Source organism: Tamandua tetradactyla, chromosome 8 (genome assembly GCF_023851605.1).
Source record: "Tamandua tetradactyla isolate mTamTet1 chromosome 8, mTamTet1.pri, whole genome shotgun sequence".
NCBI lineage: Eukaryota > Metazoa > Chordata > Mammalia > Pilosa > Myrmecophagidae > Tamandua > Tamandua tetradactyla.
In genome coordinates, this window is record NC_135334.1 from 90,558,136 (window position 1) to 90,572,288 (window position 14,153).

At 39.2% G+C, this 14,153-nt stretch overlaps 1 protein-coding gene across 1 annotated transcript in view; it reads left to right on the top strand.

The window, feature by feature from the left end:
- Window positions 1-14,153, top strand: part of INSC (INSC spindle orientation adaptor protein) — a 141,717-nt gene that overhangs the window by 78,936 nt on the left and 48,628 nt on the right. Inside the window, exon 6 of the mRNA XM_077112258.1 lies at window positions 6,302-6,415. Within this exon, the coding sequence (XP_076968373.1) occupies window positions 6,302-6,415 (114 nt within the window). The remainder of the gene's footprint in view (window positions 1-6,301; window positions 6,416-14,153) is intronic.

Consider the following 14,153-nt stretch of genomic DNA (forward strand, 5'->3'; position numbering starts at 1 on the left):
CATGTTGTTAGCTTCCCTGGAGATTTTTATTTCTTCATTCAGCTTCAATCTATCTCTTGTCCTGTCTTTTTAACCTGGAAAACTCTCTTTAGGATTTCTTGTAAGACTGGTCTAGTGGTGGTGAATTCCCTTAGCTTTTGTTTCTCTGGTTGTGTCTTAATCTCACACTTATTTTTGAAAGACAGTTTTGCTGGATATAAAATTCTTGGTAGACAATTTTTTGGTTTCAGTACTTTGAATATGCCATCCCACTGCTTTCTTGCCACCCTAATTTCCAATAAGAAATCAACACTTAATCTTATTGATTGAGTCTCCCTTGTGTGTTCTTCTTCTCTTTTGTGGCTTTCAGAATTCCCTCTTTATCTTTGGCATGTGACAGTTTAATTATAATTTGCTATGGCATGGATCTATTTGAATGTATCCTGTTTATCATTTGTTGAACATCTCGGATGTGTATGTTCATGTTTGGCACACATATATTAACTGAAAATGAAGTCAGATCTTTATTGAGAAAAAGCAAGTGTGAAGCGGATGACTGACTTCACCAAAAGGACTCTGTTTGCCAACTAGGTTATTGGGTGGATATTTTCATAAATTAAACAAGTTTAAAGCTGTAGCTTCAATGTTTTGGTAAAATATATTTGAAACACAAAAGGAATATTTCATTAGAAAATCATATTGGCAATAAAATTAATAATATTTTGATTTTCTCTCCTTTCTGAATAATTTAGGTAAACCAGGGTGCTCTAAGTGAGAGAGTAAAAGGTATACTTAATAGTCATTTGATAAGCCTTGGTAAAGTACCTTTGAAAATCTCAGAAATTGAGAAAGTAAATGAAGGACTCTAATGATTGGGTAATAAATGCTTTTCTAGTCAAGTGGTTTCCAATTCTTTGCTTTTAACAATTTACAGGAGTACCAATTTAGAAGACTTAAAAGCTGCCATGTCATTAAACATAGTATTTGATGAAAGATTACTATCTGATTATATAATTCAGATGGTGCTCAAAGAATTGAGCAATGTGGCTATATAAAATCCATGGACTGTTTGGAACAAGATTTTTCATGGTTTACATCTAAAAACATGAAATATAGCAGTGACTCATAGTTATTTATGGACACATGAATGAGTTAGGGAGAAGGATCAAGAAGGAAAAAAGCCCTATTCATTTCCTTAAGAGATAAACTTATAATAAAAGTTTAATTTTCATATTTCATAATTACTTATTAAAATTTGTTTTTTTAACTATTTTTGTTGACAATACTTGCAGTGATAACTCTACCAAGGAGGGTTTTTTTAAAGCATGTGTAGCATTTATAATCACAGTAAATATAATTTCAAATTTCAGTGAATGTACATTATTTATATATGATAAGAACAATCAATAAAACACACTCAAGTTTAAAAACTGTATTACATAAAGATAAAATTTACAGGAAGAATGGAGATATAAATTTGAAGATGAAAGGAAAGATGCACAATTTAAAAATGTTATAGAGAGATTGTACATGTAGTTTTAAATGAGTGGTATCAAATTGTTATGGTACTTTGATTCCATTCAATATATCCAAAAGAGTGATGCAATGGTTTTATTTTATGTCAGCCCTTACAGTCTGCTGAATATTGCATCCTTTCCTGCTTTTTCTTTTCTTAGACTTAAGATGAAAAATTTTAGTCGTCAAATTAAAAATGGGCAAGATGTCATATGTTGTTCAAAATTCTTTTAAGTCTAAATGAGAAAAAAAATATCTGATACAGGATGCACAGGCATTTTTAGTTTTATGTCATGATGACTGCTGTCCCTGCATTTCTTGCCAGAGAATTGCTTTAGGCCTAAGACCTCCTGTCTTTTAGAGGGAGTTTCCTCCTGCTTGCCACCTTTACTATCTTTGAAGACAACCCGAACCGAAGCTATTGCTGCTTCTCCTGAACCTGTGCCTTTGTGGGCCTTGTGAGGACCTATCCCTCTGCCATGCGTGTTCTAGAATACCGTCTTCCCACTCTTGAATATTCTGGCCTTGAATTGCATTTATTTCTGCTGCCATTTTTTTTTTTTATTCTCAATAATGAACAATGCCTCCAGTGTTCTGTTCCTCTGTTAGTCCTCTACTCATTTCAGGGAGACATCTGAATTTCTAACAATTTAACCAACTTCTCAGGCAGCTCTCTCTCCTTTTCTAAATCCTACAGTGAGTGCAACGCATTTGCTGGATCTGAGCAACTTTTTCATCTTTTGCTTCCATTTGCTTTCTGGCACATTCTTTTGTTTTTCAACAAACTGTTCGAGATTTTGGGATTTCCCTTACTGAGAGGAATGAAAGCAATTTATTTTTGCATCTGCCCAAAGCCTCCAGTTCTAACAGATCTTATCCTTATTTACCTCCCCAAATTGGATGTTCCCAACTAGGAAGCATATTCTCATCAGACCACTAGTTAGTCTAAGCCTGGATTCAATATGTTATTATTTTGTCTATCTTTCAGCATCTTCTTTAAGGCATAGGCAATATCTATATCCGTACTTCCAAGTACTTTCAGCTGGAAATTCATCCAGCAATCCTTTGAATATTTCATGCTAATTTCTCTAGTCTTTTCCACTGTTCCAGAAATCATATTGTATCTCAAGATTTTAAGGGTCAAGAATATGGGCTCAGCTCAGTGATTCTTTTGTTCCACATGGCATCAGCATAAATCACTCAATGGTATCCAGCTGACAGATGGTCCAGAGAGCCTTAGACAGTTCAACTTGCATGCATGGTGCCTCAAAGAGGATGGTTGGCCTCAGCTGAGAGCACTGGCCATGGCTCCTACATATGACTTCTCAAGGATGACAGTTTCAAGGCTCTCAAACTTCTTTCCTGGCAACTGAGGGCTCCCAAAAGAATGTCCCAATAGACCTGGGTAGAAGCTTCAAGTCTTCTAATGACCTAACCTTGGAAGTCCTGGAATGTCACTTCTGCCAAAGGCTGACTTCTATTAGCAAGACAAGTTAGTGAGACTGCCCAGATTTAAGGGGAGAGAAATGAGAACACACCCATCCATGAGAGAAGTAGCAAGGAATTTGTGGTCATCTTTAATCTACCATACCTTGTCAAATCTGCCCATATTTCATGTAACCCCTATTGCATAGCTGAGCTGCTCTAATGATGTCTAACTATGGATTCTTTGTTCGGAGATTTATGAAGAGGCCTCACAATATCTTCCTGGCTCATTCGGAGGAATTCATTCCAGTCTGCTCTTTGAAAGTTTACCTATCTTCTGATAGATTTCACTGCGCCACAGGCACCCTTTCTGATGGTGAAACAATGAAAAATGCATCCTCCCTTTCTTTTTCCTTATTTAGAGTAGTTAAAATGAATGCATCTCCTTAACAATATTTGTTCCTTTATTCTAGTCTTCAAGAGCCAATTTCTTGCTTCATATCTGCCTAGTTTGTCTTTTAAGAAAATCTCATCATTCAACCTAATCAACTTTTTTCCTTTATATAGCCTTCATTCCTTAACCACTTTCTTCATGATATAGAGCGAAGCATATTTTTGAAACTTCTTCCATTCCTCAATATCCTGAATACTTGAATCTGGAGACTGTGTTAGTCTGAAGAAGACACCAAAATATGATTAGATGGGCAATAACTGTGAACATTAAAGGGGAGGAAGCAGGAAGGAGGCATGGAGAGCCACATTGCAGGGCTGACATCTGAGAAGGAAAAGGGAGGGGAAGAATTGAGTAAGAAGAGACTCAGATTGAGGCACAGTTCCAAGAAAGCTTTGATTAAGCTGACGTGGAATTTTTGAAGCCAAAGTCACCCATCAGAGGTGCCCCCTTTCTCACAATCATGAACCTGTGAAAGCACCCTTGCTGTGCTGAGTCACAACTGGGTATAGCACTGGGGAACTGTGGTTTTGGCAAGAACAGGGTGGTGGGTCCAGAGCAGCTGGAGCTCTCAACCAACTATGCTCCCTATAGCAGGAGTTCGGGCTGCCATGAGTAGTGAGTTGTAAATGTTATTGGGAAGCCAAGGTGGAGAACCAGTCTTCTATTTGGAGAGAGCTGCTCGAGAGGTTGTAAAGTATCCTTGCCTTGATTCTTCCATCTCCATTTGTCCAGGTGAGGTCCTGACTACACTGAAGGAGATAGATTCACTGACCTTTGAAAACAGGAAATTGTATTTACAGTGAGTGGTCAGGCTCCAACTCTTCCATGTACCGTGTATTGCTTGGTCAAGTTTCTGTGTCTCAGTTTCCTCAGCTGTGATGTGAGGGCTGGGCAAGACTGGTGAGGGCCCTTCCAGCTCTGACATACTTTGTTCTTTAGGGTCCTGAAGCTTTCTGTTGAGCCTTTAATTTTATATCTTCCCAAATTTATTTTTATGGAAAGTGTGTTTACAAATTTCCTTTGTTAGATATCTCATTCACTGAGACATAGCTGAGGCATAATTGCTATATATATGTGTATAGACATTATTGTGAAATTATTCTGAGACATAAATGGTCTAATATTAGCTGATGATTACAAAATACAATGATTTGAATTGTTTCATGTAATGCTAATTTGCTTCAAGTACAAACACTAATCAGGAACATTAGGTAATTATCATTTAGGTATGGGACCTCAATATATGAAATCTGCATTTTCATGTAAGTATTAGTATCATGTGTAGCTGCTTATGGTAACGAAGGAGAAGGATTCTAAGAAGCCTGTTCATTACAGAGATTTGTAGTGACATATCTTGGTTATTAATTTTACCTTTTGTTGAATCCCTTACAAGAGGCATCTATTAAATCTTAGGGAATAATTTTTATATTTAATGTAGTTTGATTAAATACACAATTTTAGACTGTAATACATAGAGGGTTAGCATGCTGTGTGTGGGAAGAATTCTAGGAGTTTGAATAAAGAAGAAAAAAAGGAAAGTCATTTACCCTGAGGCTCAAACTCCTTAATTTTAATCATTTTACAATTGGGTAAACAGAGGCCTAGAAATTTGTTTAAGTTGCCCAAGATCACAAAACTATAACTGCTAACAATTTTGTTTTGCTTCCACATAGCAGGTGCCTTTTGAAGGCAACCTTAGAGATGGACACAAGCTTCTTAAGAGATGGACACAAGCTCCTTAAGAGATGGACATAAGCTCCTTACCATTTTACAGATGGGTAAATAGAGGCATAGAAAGGCTAAATTACTTTCTCTAGAGCACATAGAAGTGGCCAAGCCAGGATTTGAGCCCAAGCAGTCTGGCTCCAGAGCCCATGCTTTTAACATAGTATAGTAAAAGTAAACCTGGGAATAGAACTCAGATCTCCTGATATCCTTTCAAATGTTCCATAACACCAGGGTCATTAAAAACAAATCCATTTTAATTCTTTCAAATAAACATGTCACTGCAATTGCACAAGTAGCTACCCAGAGCACTCAACTCTTGAGGTCTTACTTTTTCTCATGATGCCCCCAGAGACAGCTTTCTCTGATCATTATGTCCAGGCCACCTAGGAGAAATTCAAGCATCTAGCATTAAATAGCAGGTAGGAAACATTTATAACCAATGAATCACATGTTCCAAGGCAAGTGTCTGATTATGAAGTGGCTTCAAGATACATGAAAATTTTTTCCCAGAAATAAGCTAAACTCTTCCAGGAATAATCTTCATATCTTATTTATGAATGAATTTTGCATTTGTTTTCCTTCCTGTAGCCTCTCAGGGTCCTATGATCGGTCATTTCTAGCACCTCTTACCACTAGCCTTAGATCCCTCAGCCTTGATCAGTGTGGCATTCTTCATTGAGATACCCACCCCTTGACTTGAGTACCAGTGTTGCTCCTTCAGCTTGGCTATACAACCAACCCCCAATCACTGAATGCTGTACAGTGCTTTTCTTGACCAAAACTTTAAACCTGTTAGTCCAGCTGGAATTCAACATTGGCCAATAAGAATCCAAAGTGAGCAATCTATGGTCATGGCTGCAGCAACTCCTGGTTTTCAGCCTGATGACTTATTTATTTAACTGACCACTTCTGTTGTCATTAGAAGCCCTGGTATCTTCTGGGTCTGCCAATGTTGAGAACAGATTTTCAAATTAATTGGAACAGGGCCATTTTCTTGTCCATGTCCCAGGGGTTAGAAGTTGTCCCTTGTCTTTCAAGTATAGCTCAGAAACTCCGCCTGACCCATTTCTTTACCAAATTCACAGTTGGACTGTGGATGGGACAAGATTATAGAGCCAGGGGGCTGGTATTCCACTGAGGACAATGAGCAAAGTGTGGATTGGGGTGAGTAATCAGCAGACCTCTGCTCTCTCTTCTTAGGCACTGGTGAGAAAGATTGATAACTCAGACAATATATATACCACGGAGTCCACCACAGGAAACCTGTTCAGCCTGACCCAAGAGGGAGCTCCCTTGTGCCGCATCATAGCCAAGGTAAGCTTCATGGTTGGAAGCCAAAGTGGCAGGACTGGGAAGAATGAGAAGAAGCTGTTTCTATGCAAATAGCTGCCTCAGAATTCTGACCTGGCTTTAGAATTTACTTGCTGTGTGACCTTGGGAGAGCCACCACCCCTCTCTGGGCCTGATGTAATTAAATTTATTAATTGATTTAAAGAGTAAATTAATTACTCTTTAATTGGTGAGTAGCCCCTCTAATTTCAATCTCCACTTGTGACAAAAAGCTGGTGCCCATCTGAGCCTCTATCCAAGATTTCGTCATGTAGTATGTGTTATAAATATAAACTATTTTTCCCCATCACTACACATTCTTCCCTTAGCAGTGGTAGTGTTCCTGCTGTCCACAGGGTGCTGGACAGTCTGGCACGGAACATTTTAGAAGATTGAGTGACTTCATGTTGCCTTCTGGCATTATGGAAGTAGGATATGCAATATCTCAAACCCATTTTAAAGGAACTTTTTTCATATGGACTTATCTATAAATCGAGTCCTATTTATATCTCTTAATCCTTTTGCCATGATAACCTAAATCCCATAATAACCAGTAGTAGTGTTATCAGAAGAAACAGGAGAAATCGATCTGCAAACATGATCTTCACATCAAATTCGGAGGCTTTTGTTCTAAAGGATCATATCCAGTGCTCCTCTTTTCTTTTGGGGTACCACTGGAGTCTTTTGGCCTCAGCATCTGACCATGAGTCCTGGAAAACAGAGGAAGAATTGGGATCCTTCCATCATTTTATCACCAAGGTCATTGGCTAGTGTTTGGTGGCATCAAGGGAACATAAGTTTCAAAATGCACTCAACCTTTGACTACTCTAAGCTTTCCTGTTTTTCACTCAAGAGAAGGCTGTGGACGATTCTATGGACAATGATAAAGGCAAGGGCTGGCCCAAGGAAAACAAAAAGGGAGATGAATACAGGCTAAATTGAAAAGCAGTCTTGAGATCAGTAATTCATCTCAGTTCTGCTTGGACGCTCCTCCTTTTAATCTTTTCTCTCAGTTTCTCCCACTGGCAGCCCGAAGTGGAGACCAGAGATAGCCTCCCTCTCTCCTCTGGCTCTGTGGGGCAGGTCCTACACTCTAGCCATTGGGCTGTGGTTGCTGTAACTGTCCCAGCCTCTTGCCTGAGGGGCAGGGAAGAGGACGACCTTCCTTCTGAAAGATTCCTTTACTCAGCCTTAAAGCCTCCAGTGGGCCCTTCCTTTCTCAGCCTTGTGTCTCCATTCCTTTCTGGCTGTCATTCACGCCCTTCACATCTCTTTTTGTTTGTGATTTGAATGAACTCCTACTCAGCATTCTGGACCCAGCTCTGTGCTGCTTTCCAAGATACTCTCTGGTCCTCCCACCTGTGGGGACTAAAGGCATGGCCATAGCACTAATAATATTCTAATTAGTTGTGTGCTTAAAGCTGTGTGCACCTTGAGGACAGAAACATATGGATCATCTCAGATCTTTAGTGCCCAGCAAAAGGCCTGCACAGAGCAGGTATTCAAAGAATGTGTGTTAAATAAATCAGTGATGAATTAACAGAGTCAAATGTTTGAAAGTTTGGAGGGCCTGAGGTTGACTCAACCCTTAATGTCTGTAGGGGTGCTTGAGTGGCTAATGAGCGTCCAACCAATGGGTCATCCTTTGATAGGAACAGATTCATGAGGTGCATTTTTAATAAGCACCCTCTTCTCCCAACTTTCATCTCCCCCAAATTCTAATGCAAGACCTCAGAGTACCATACTTTGAGTAATACAAGGCCAGTGTGGCAGTCCCTAGAGACCTTTAAACTAAGGTTAAATGAAGGGGATTCACATATATTGACCTCCATTACATCCTGGGCACTGTACAGATTTTATCACTCGTAATTCTCATAATGATTCCATGAGAAAGATCATACTATTATTCTATGCAAATGACGACCCTGAAGAACAGGATATTAAATAACTTGCTCAAAGCCACACAGATAGCAAGTTGAATTGCTGGGATAATAATTGTGGGGTCTGATTCCAAAGGATTCTTTGCACTTACATTGCATTGCTGGGGAAAAATCTAGAATTCATGAGGTCTGAATTATTAGGGCCCTCTTTAAGTAAAAGGGCAAATTATGGATTGGACATTAGTTAGGAAAGTGAATATTTCTTTGGAATGTGAAAAAAAATCACAGATATTTCTGGAAGCCATTCTTAAACCAGGTTGGCCAGCAATAACTCTCCTACATGATAAAGCAATGCCAGCCACAGAAACAAATGCCACCAAACCAAATATATCCCATGACTGAACTTCTTGGCTGGACCCACATATGCTTGTGGCAATGAGGGGATGCAAAAGAAGATGGTTTTAATCAGTTACAACAAGGGTTTTAATTCATTAGCTTCCTGGTCATTTCATTACTATACCTAGTCTTTGAACACGTCACATGCATACAGGCAATCGATAGTTCTGGGGCCTCACTAGGGTCTTTTGTTTCATTTTCACTTGAGAAATAACATCACCATTGAGGATGGACCCGATGATGTAATTGAAAGCAATGCCATTCCCTTTGATAGACTTAAGATGCCAGCCCCATAAGATGCTCTAGCTCAGTGGTTCTCAGTCCTGATCCTGCATCATCTCTTCGGAGGCATTTTGTAGAAAGCCCAGATACTTACTTGTTACACATACAAGGTTTACTGAGGTCCTGGGGGAATAACTGGGAATCTGCATTTTACTTCTGGGGCATGATCAGACTATTGGAATCACTTATCTAAGCCCATAAGGAAATCTAGAAGAACAAGCTAATTGCTTATCCACTCTGATCAGGGGAGGAGTGAATTATATATAATAGCAATAGCTAACATTAGAGTGTTGCTGTGCATCAGACTAAATGCCTGACATGCATAATTTCTTTTAATTCATACAAGAACCCTCTAGAAAGTATGAAACTTTAACACTGGGGAAACCCCTGGTACTGTGTCAAACAAACCCAAGTCAATAGGCCAAACCCTTGATCTTGAGGCTTGTTCTTGTGAAGCTTATGTTTGTAGTAGAAAAGCTTAGCCTAACTATACGTATGCCTTAGCATCACCTTCAGAGGACCTCTTTTGTTGCTTAGATATGGCCTCTCTTTCTCTAAGCTCAACTCTGCAAGTGAAATCATTGCCTTGCCCCCTACGTGGGACATGACATCCAAGGGTGGAAGTCTCCCTGGAGGCATGGGAGATGACTCCCAGGGATGACTCTGGCCCTGGCACTGTGAGATCAACAATTCCATCCTGACCAAAAGAGGGAAAAGAAGTAGAATAAATAAGGTATCAGTAGCTGAGAGAATTCAAATAGAGTTGAGTGCTTACTCTGGTGGTCACTTTTACTCAAACTTCAGTTATACATTGCTACCTATCATAACTTTCCAGAAACCTACAATCTCCAGATGGGTCTCTGGACCAGATAAGTCCTGAAACCCAGAAGGGCCAGTCATTTCAGAACATCAGCTAGTTCCATCTTCCTACCCCTTATTATTGACAGTCCCTTTCAACATGAAAAAGTTAGAATGGGCATAGCCCAAATATCCCTAAAGGTGGGAGAAAGATCAGAGGTGATGGTGGAGTTATACAGAGAAGGTGGTGTTTAACAAATGAATATTATTGCTGAATTAGTATATTGATATTTCTTTTTCTTCTTTTTTTTTATTAATGGAAAGAAAAAAAAAGAAATTAACACAACATTTAGAAATCATACCATTCTACATATGCACTCAGTAATTCTTAACATCATCACATAGATGCATGATCATCGTTTCTTAGTACATTTGCATCGGTTTAGAGGAACTAGCAACACAACAGAAAAAGATATAAAATGTTAATATAGAGAAAAGAAATAAAAGTAGTAATAATAGTAAAAAAAAAAAAAAAAGAAAAAAAAAACCCTATAGCTCAGATGCAGCTTCATTCAGTGTTTTAACATGATTACTTTACAATTAGGTATTATTGTGCTGTCCATTTTTGAGTTTTTGTATCTAGTCCTGTTGCACAGTCTGTATCCCTTCAGCTTCAATTACCCATTGTCTTACCCTGTTTCTAACTCCTGCTGGACTCTGTTACCAATGACATATTCGAAGTTTATTCTCGAATGTCGGTTCACATCAGTGGGACCATACAGTATTTGTCTTTTAGTTTTTGGCTAGACTCACTCAGCATAATGTTCTCTAGGTCCATCCATGTCATTACATGCTTCATAAGTTTATCCTGTCTTAAAGCTGCATAATATTCCATCGTATGTATATACCACAGTTTGTTTAGCCATTCTTCTGTTGATGGACATTTCGGCTGTTTCCATCTCTTGGCAATTGTAAATAACACTGCTATAAACATTGGTGTGCAAATGTCCGTTTGTGTCTTTGCCCTTAAGTCCTTCGAGTAGATACCTAGCAATGGTATTGCTGGGTCGTATGGCAATTCTATATTCAGCTTTTTGAGGAACCGCCAAACAGCCTTCCACAGTGGTTGCACCCTTTGACATTCCCACCAACAGTGGATAAGTGTGCCTCTTTCTCCGCATCCTCTCCAGCACTTGTCATTTTCTGTTTTGTTGATAATGGCCATTCTGGTGGGTGTGAGATGATATCTCATTGTGGTTTTGATTTGCATTTCTCTAATGGCCAGGGACATTGAGCATCTCTTCATGTGCCTCTTGGCCATCCGTATTTCCTCTTCTGGTAGGTGTCTGTTCAAGTCTTTTTCCCATTTTGTAATTGGGTTGGCTGTCTTTTTGTTGTTGAGTTGAACAATCTCTTCATAAATTCTGGATACTAGACCTTTATCTGATATGTTGTTTCCAAATATTATCTCCCATTGTGTAGGCTGTCTTTCTACTTTCTTGATGAAGTTCTTTGATGCACAAAAGTGTTTAATTTTGAGGAGCTCCCATTTATTTCTTTCTTTCTTCAGTGCTCTTGCTTTAGGTTTAAGGTCCATAAAACCGCCTCCAGTTGTAAGATTCATAAGATATCTCCCTACATTTTCCTCCAACTGTTTTATGGTCTTAGACCTAATGTTTAGATCTTTGATCCATTTTGAGTTAACTTTTGTATAAAGTGTGAGATATGGGTCTTCTTTCATTCTTTTACATATGGATATCCAGTTCTCTAGGCACCATTTATTGAAGAGACTGTTCTGTCCCAGGTGAGTTGGCTTGACTGCCTTATCAAAGATCAAATGTCCATAGATGAGAGGGTCTATATCTGAGCACTCTATTCAATTCCATTGGTCGATATATCTATCTTTATGCCAATACCATGCTGTTTTGACCACTGTGGCTTCATAATATGCCTTAAAGTCAGGCATCGCTAGACCTCCAGCTTCGTTTTTTTTCCTCAAGATGTTTTTAGCAATTCGGGGCAACCTGCCTTTCCAGATAAATTTGCTTATTGGTTTTTCTAATTCTGAAAAATAAGTTGTTGGGATTTTGATTGGTATTGCTTTGAATCTGTAATCAGTTTAGGTAGGATTGACATCTTAATTATATTTGGTCTTCCAATCCATGAACACGGTATGCCCTTCCATCTATTTAGGTCTTCTTTGATTTCTTTTAGCAGCTTTTTGTAGTTTTCTTTATATAGGTTTTTTGTCTCTTTGGTTAAATTTATTCCTAGGTATTTTATTCTTTTAGTTGCGATTATAAATGGGATTCGTTTCTTGATTTCCTCCTCAGCTTGTTCATTACTAGTGTATAGAAAAGCTACAGATTTTTGAATGTTGATCTTGTAGCCTGCTACTTTGCTGTACTCATTTATTAGCTCTAGTAATTTTGTTGTGGATTTTTCTGGGTTTTCTATGTATAGTATCATATCGTCGGCAAACAGTGATAGTTTTACTTCTTCCTTTCCAATTTTGATGCCTTGTATTTCTTTTTCTTGTCTAATTGCTCTGGCTAGAACTTCCAACACAATGTTGAATAATAGTGGTGATAGTGGACATCCTTGTCTTGTTCCTGATCTTAGGGGGAAAGTTTTCAATTTTTCCCCATTGAGGATGATATTAGCTGTGGGTTTTTCATATATTCCCTCTATCATTTTAAGGAAGTTCCCTTGTATTCCTATCTTTTGAAGTGTTTTCAACAGGAAAGGATGTTGAATCTTGTCAAATGCCTTCTCTGCATCAATTGAGATGATCATGTGATTTTTCTGCTTTGATTTGTTGATGTGGTGATATTTCTTTAGTCTCCAGTATCTTAGAGCGCTAGAAGTAAAGACTAAAATTGTGGAATTGTAACCCATACCAAACTCTGAAATCTGTTCTGTAACTAATTGTTGTGCTGTGTATTGGAATTTGTTGCTTTTTTGTATATATGTTATTTTTCACAAAAAAGAAAAAAAAGTGATGATAAAATATATATATATATTCCTTCTAGTCTCCAATGTTCTGGAGCAGCTAGAAGGAAAAATCTGAGATAGTTGGTAGCCCATGACAAACTCTAGGATCTTTCCTGTAACTACTTGTTGAAGAGTGCTTTGAAAACTGTTGCTTTTTTCCTTCCTTGCTTTGTATATATGTTGTATTATACAATTTAAAAAAAAGGAAAAAAAGGAAAAGAACATTTTGAGCTCTCTGAAATAGGTATCATACTGTTTCTAACTATAGTTGAGGAAATGGTTTAAGGGATTTATCCAGAGTCACACAACTGATAAGGAGTGGAGTCGGAATTAGAACCCAAGCCCGTTCAATTCAGAGCTCATGATCCTAAACCCCACCGCAGTGACTTCTGTTTCAATCCCCCGCCATTCAGGCCCTTGGACCCAGGTGTGACTCAGAAGTTCTCAACCCTGGATGACATTAGACTTACTAGGGAGCTTAAAACAATTTGGATTTTGATTTCATTGGTCTGGAGTGGGGACTGGGATGAGTATATTAGCTTTCCAGGTGATCTTATATGCTGCTTCTTTAGAGGACCACTGCTCTCTCTGGGAGTGATTTAGGCACAGTTCTCCCTGAAAACCATGTGGTATAGTAGGGGAGAAGGGGACAGCGAGGGTAGCATTTGGTCTGTTCTCCCCAAGGATTTTGTGACTTAACCATCCAGCTTGGTCAAGAGCATCGACTCTGCAGAGGTCTGCTTGGTGTTGTAGAGGAAGAGAAGTGCTCTAACCTCTGGGCTGAAGCAGGTTCAATGTCAGTTTAATGATTATCTTCGATAGAAATCAGCTGAATTTCTTTTGGAATTTTGACCATTTTTCCCTTTTGAAGTGGTTTGTAAATAATGGCTGGGTTTGGGCTCCAGGTATGAATCATGACGGAAGGAGCAAGGAGCTTCTCTGAATGGCAGCCTGGGGTCTGGGGTTGTTTCATACTTTGGATAGAACAGGCCCTGGACATTTCCTGGGGAGGCAGTTCTGCTGGGCACGGGCTTGAAGCTTGGGCACTCCAAGGTCTTGCCTCCATGTGCTGCTTGATGTGAGCGGCTCCCACTGTCTGTCTTCCTATGCACTTAATGTCCGGAGAGGCAGAGAAGGGACCCACATTTGAGCCGAAATGAAAGATGGTGTTTGGCCTCCTGCAGAGTTAGTCTCCTCTGGGGACCGGGCTTTACCTCTTGTTAACTATTGACCCCAAACATTTCCAGAGGTAGGAAGCAGGGGGAGAAAGTCCTGGACTGGGCACCAGGGGTCCATTTCTCAGCTTAGTTCTGTTGTCAGCTCATGGGGTACCTTGGACAGGCCACTTGAGGCCTTAGCTCCCCCTTCATGAC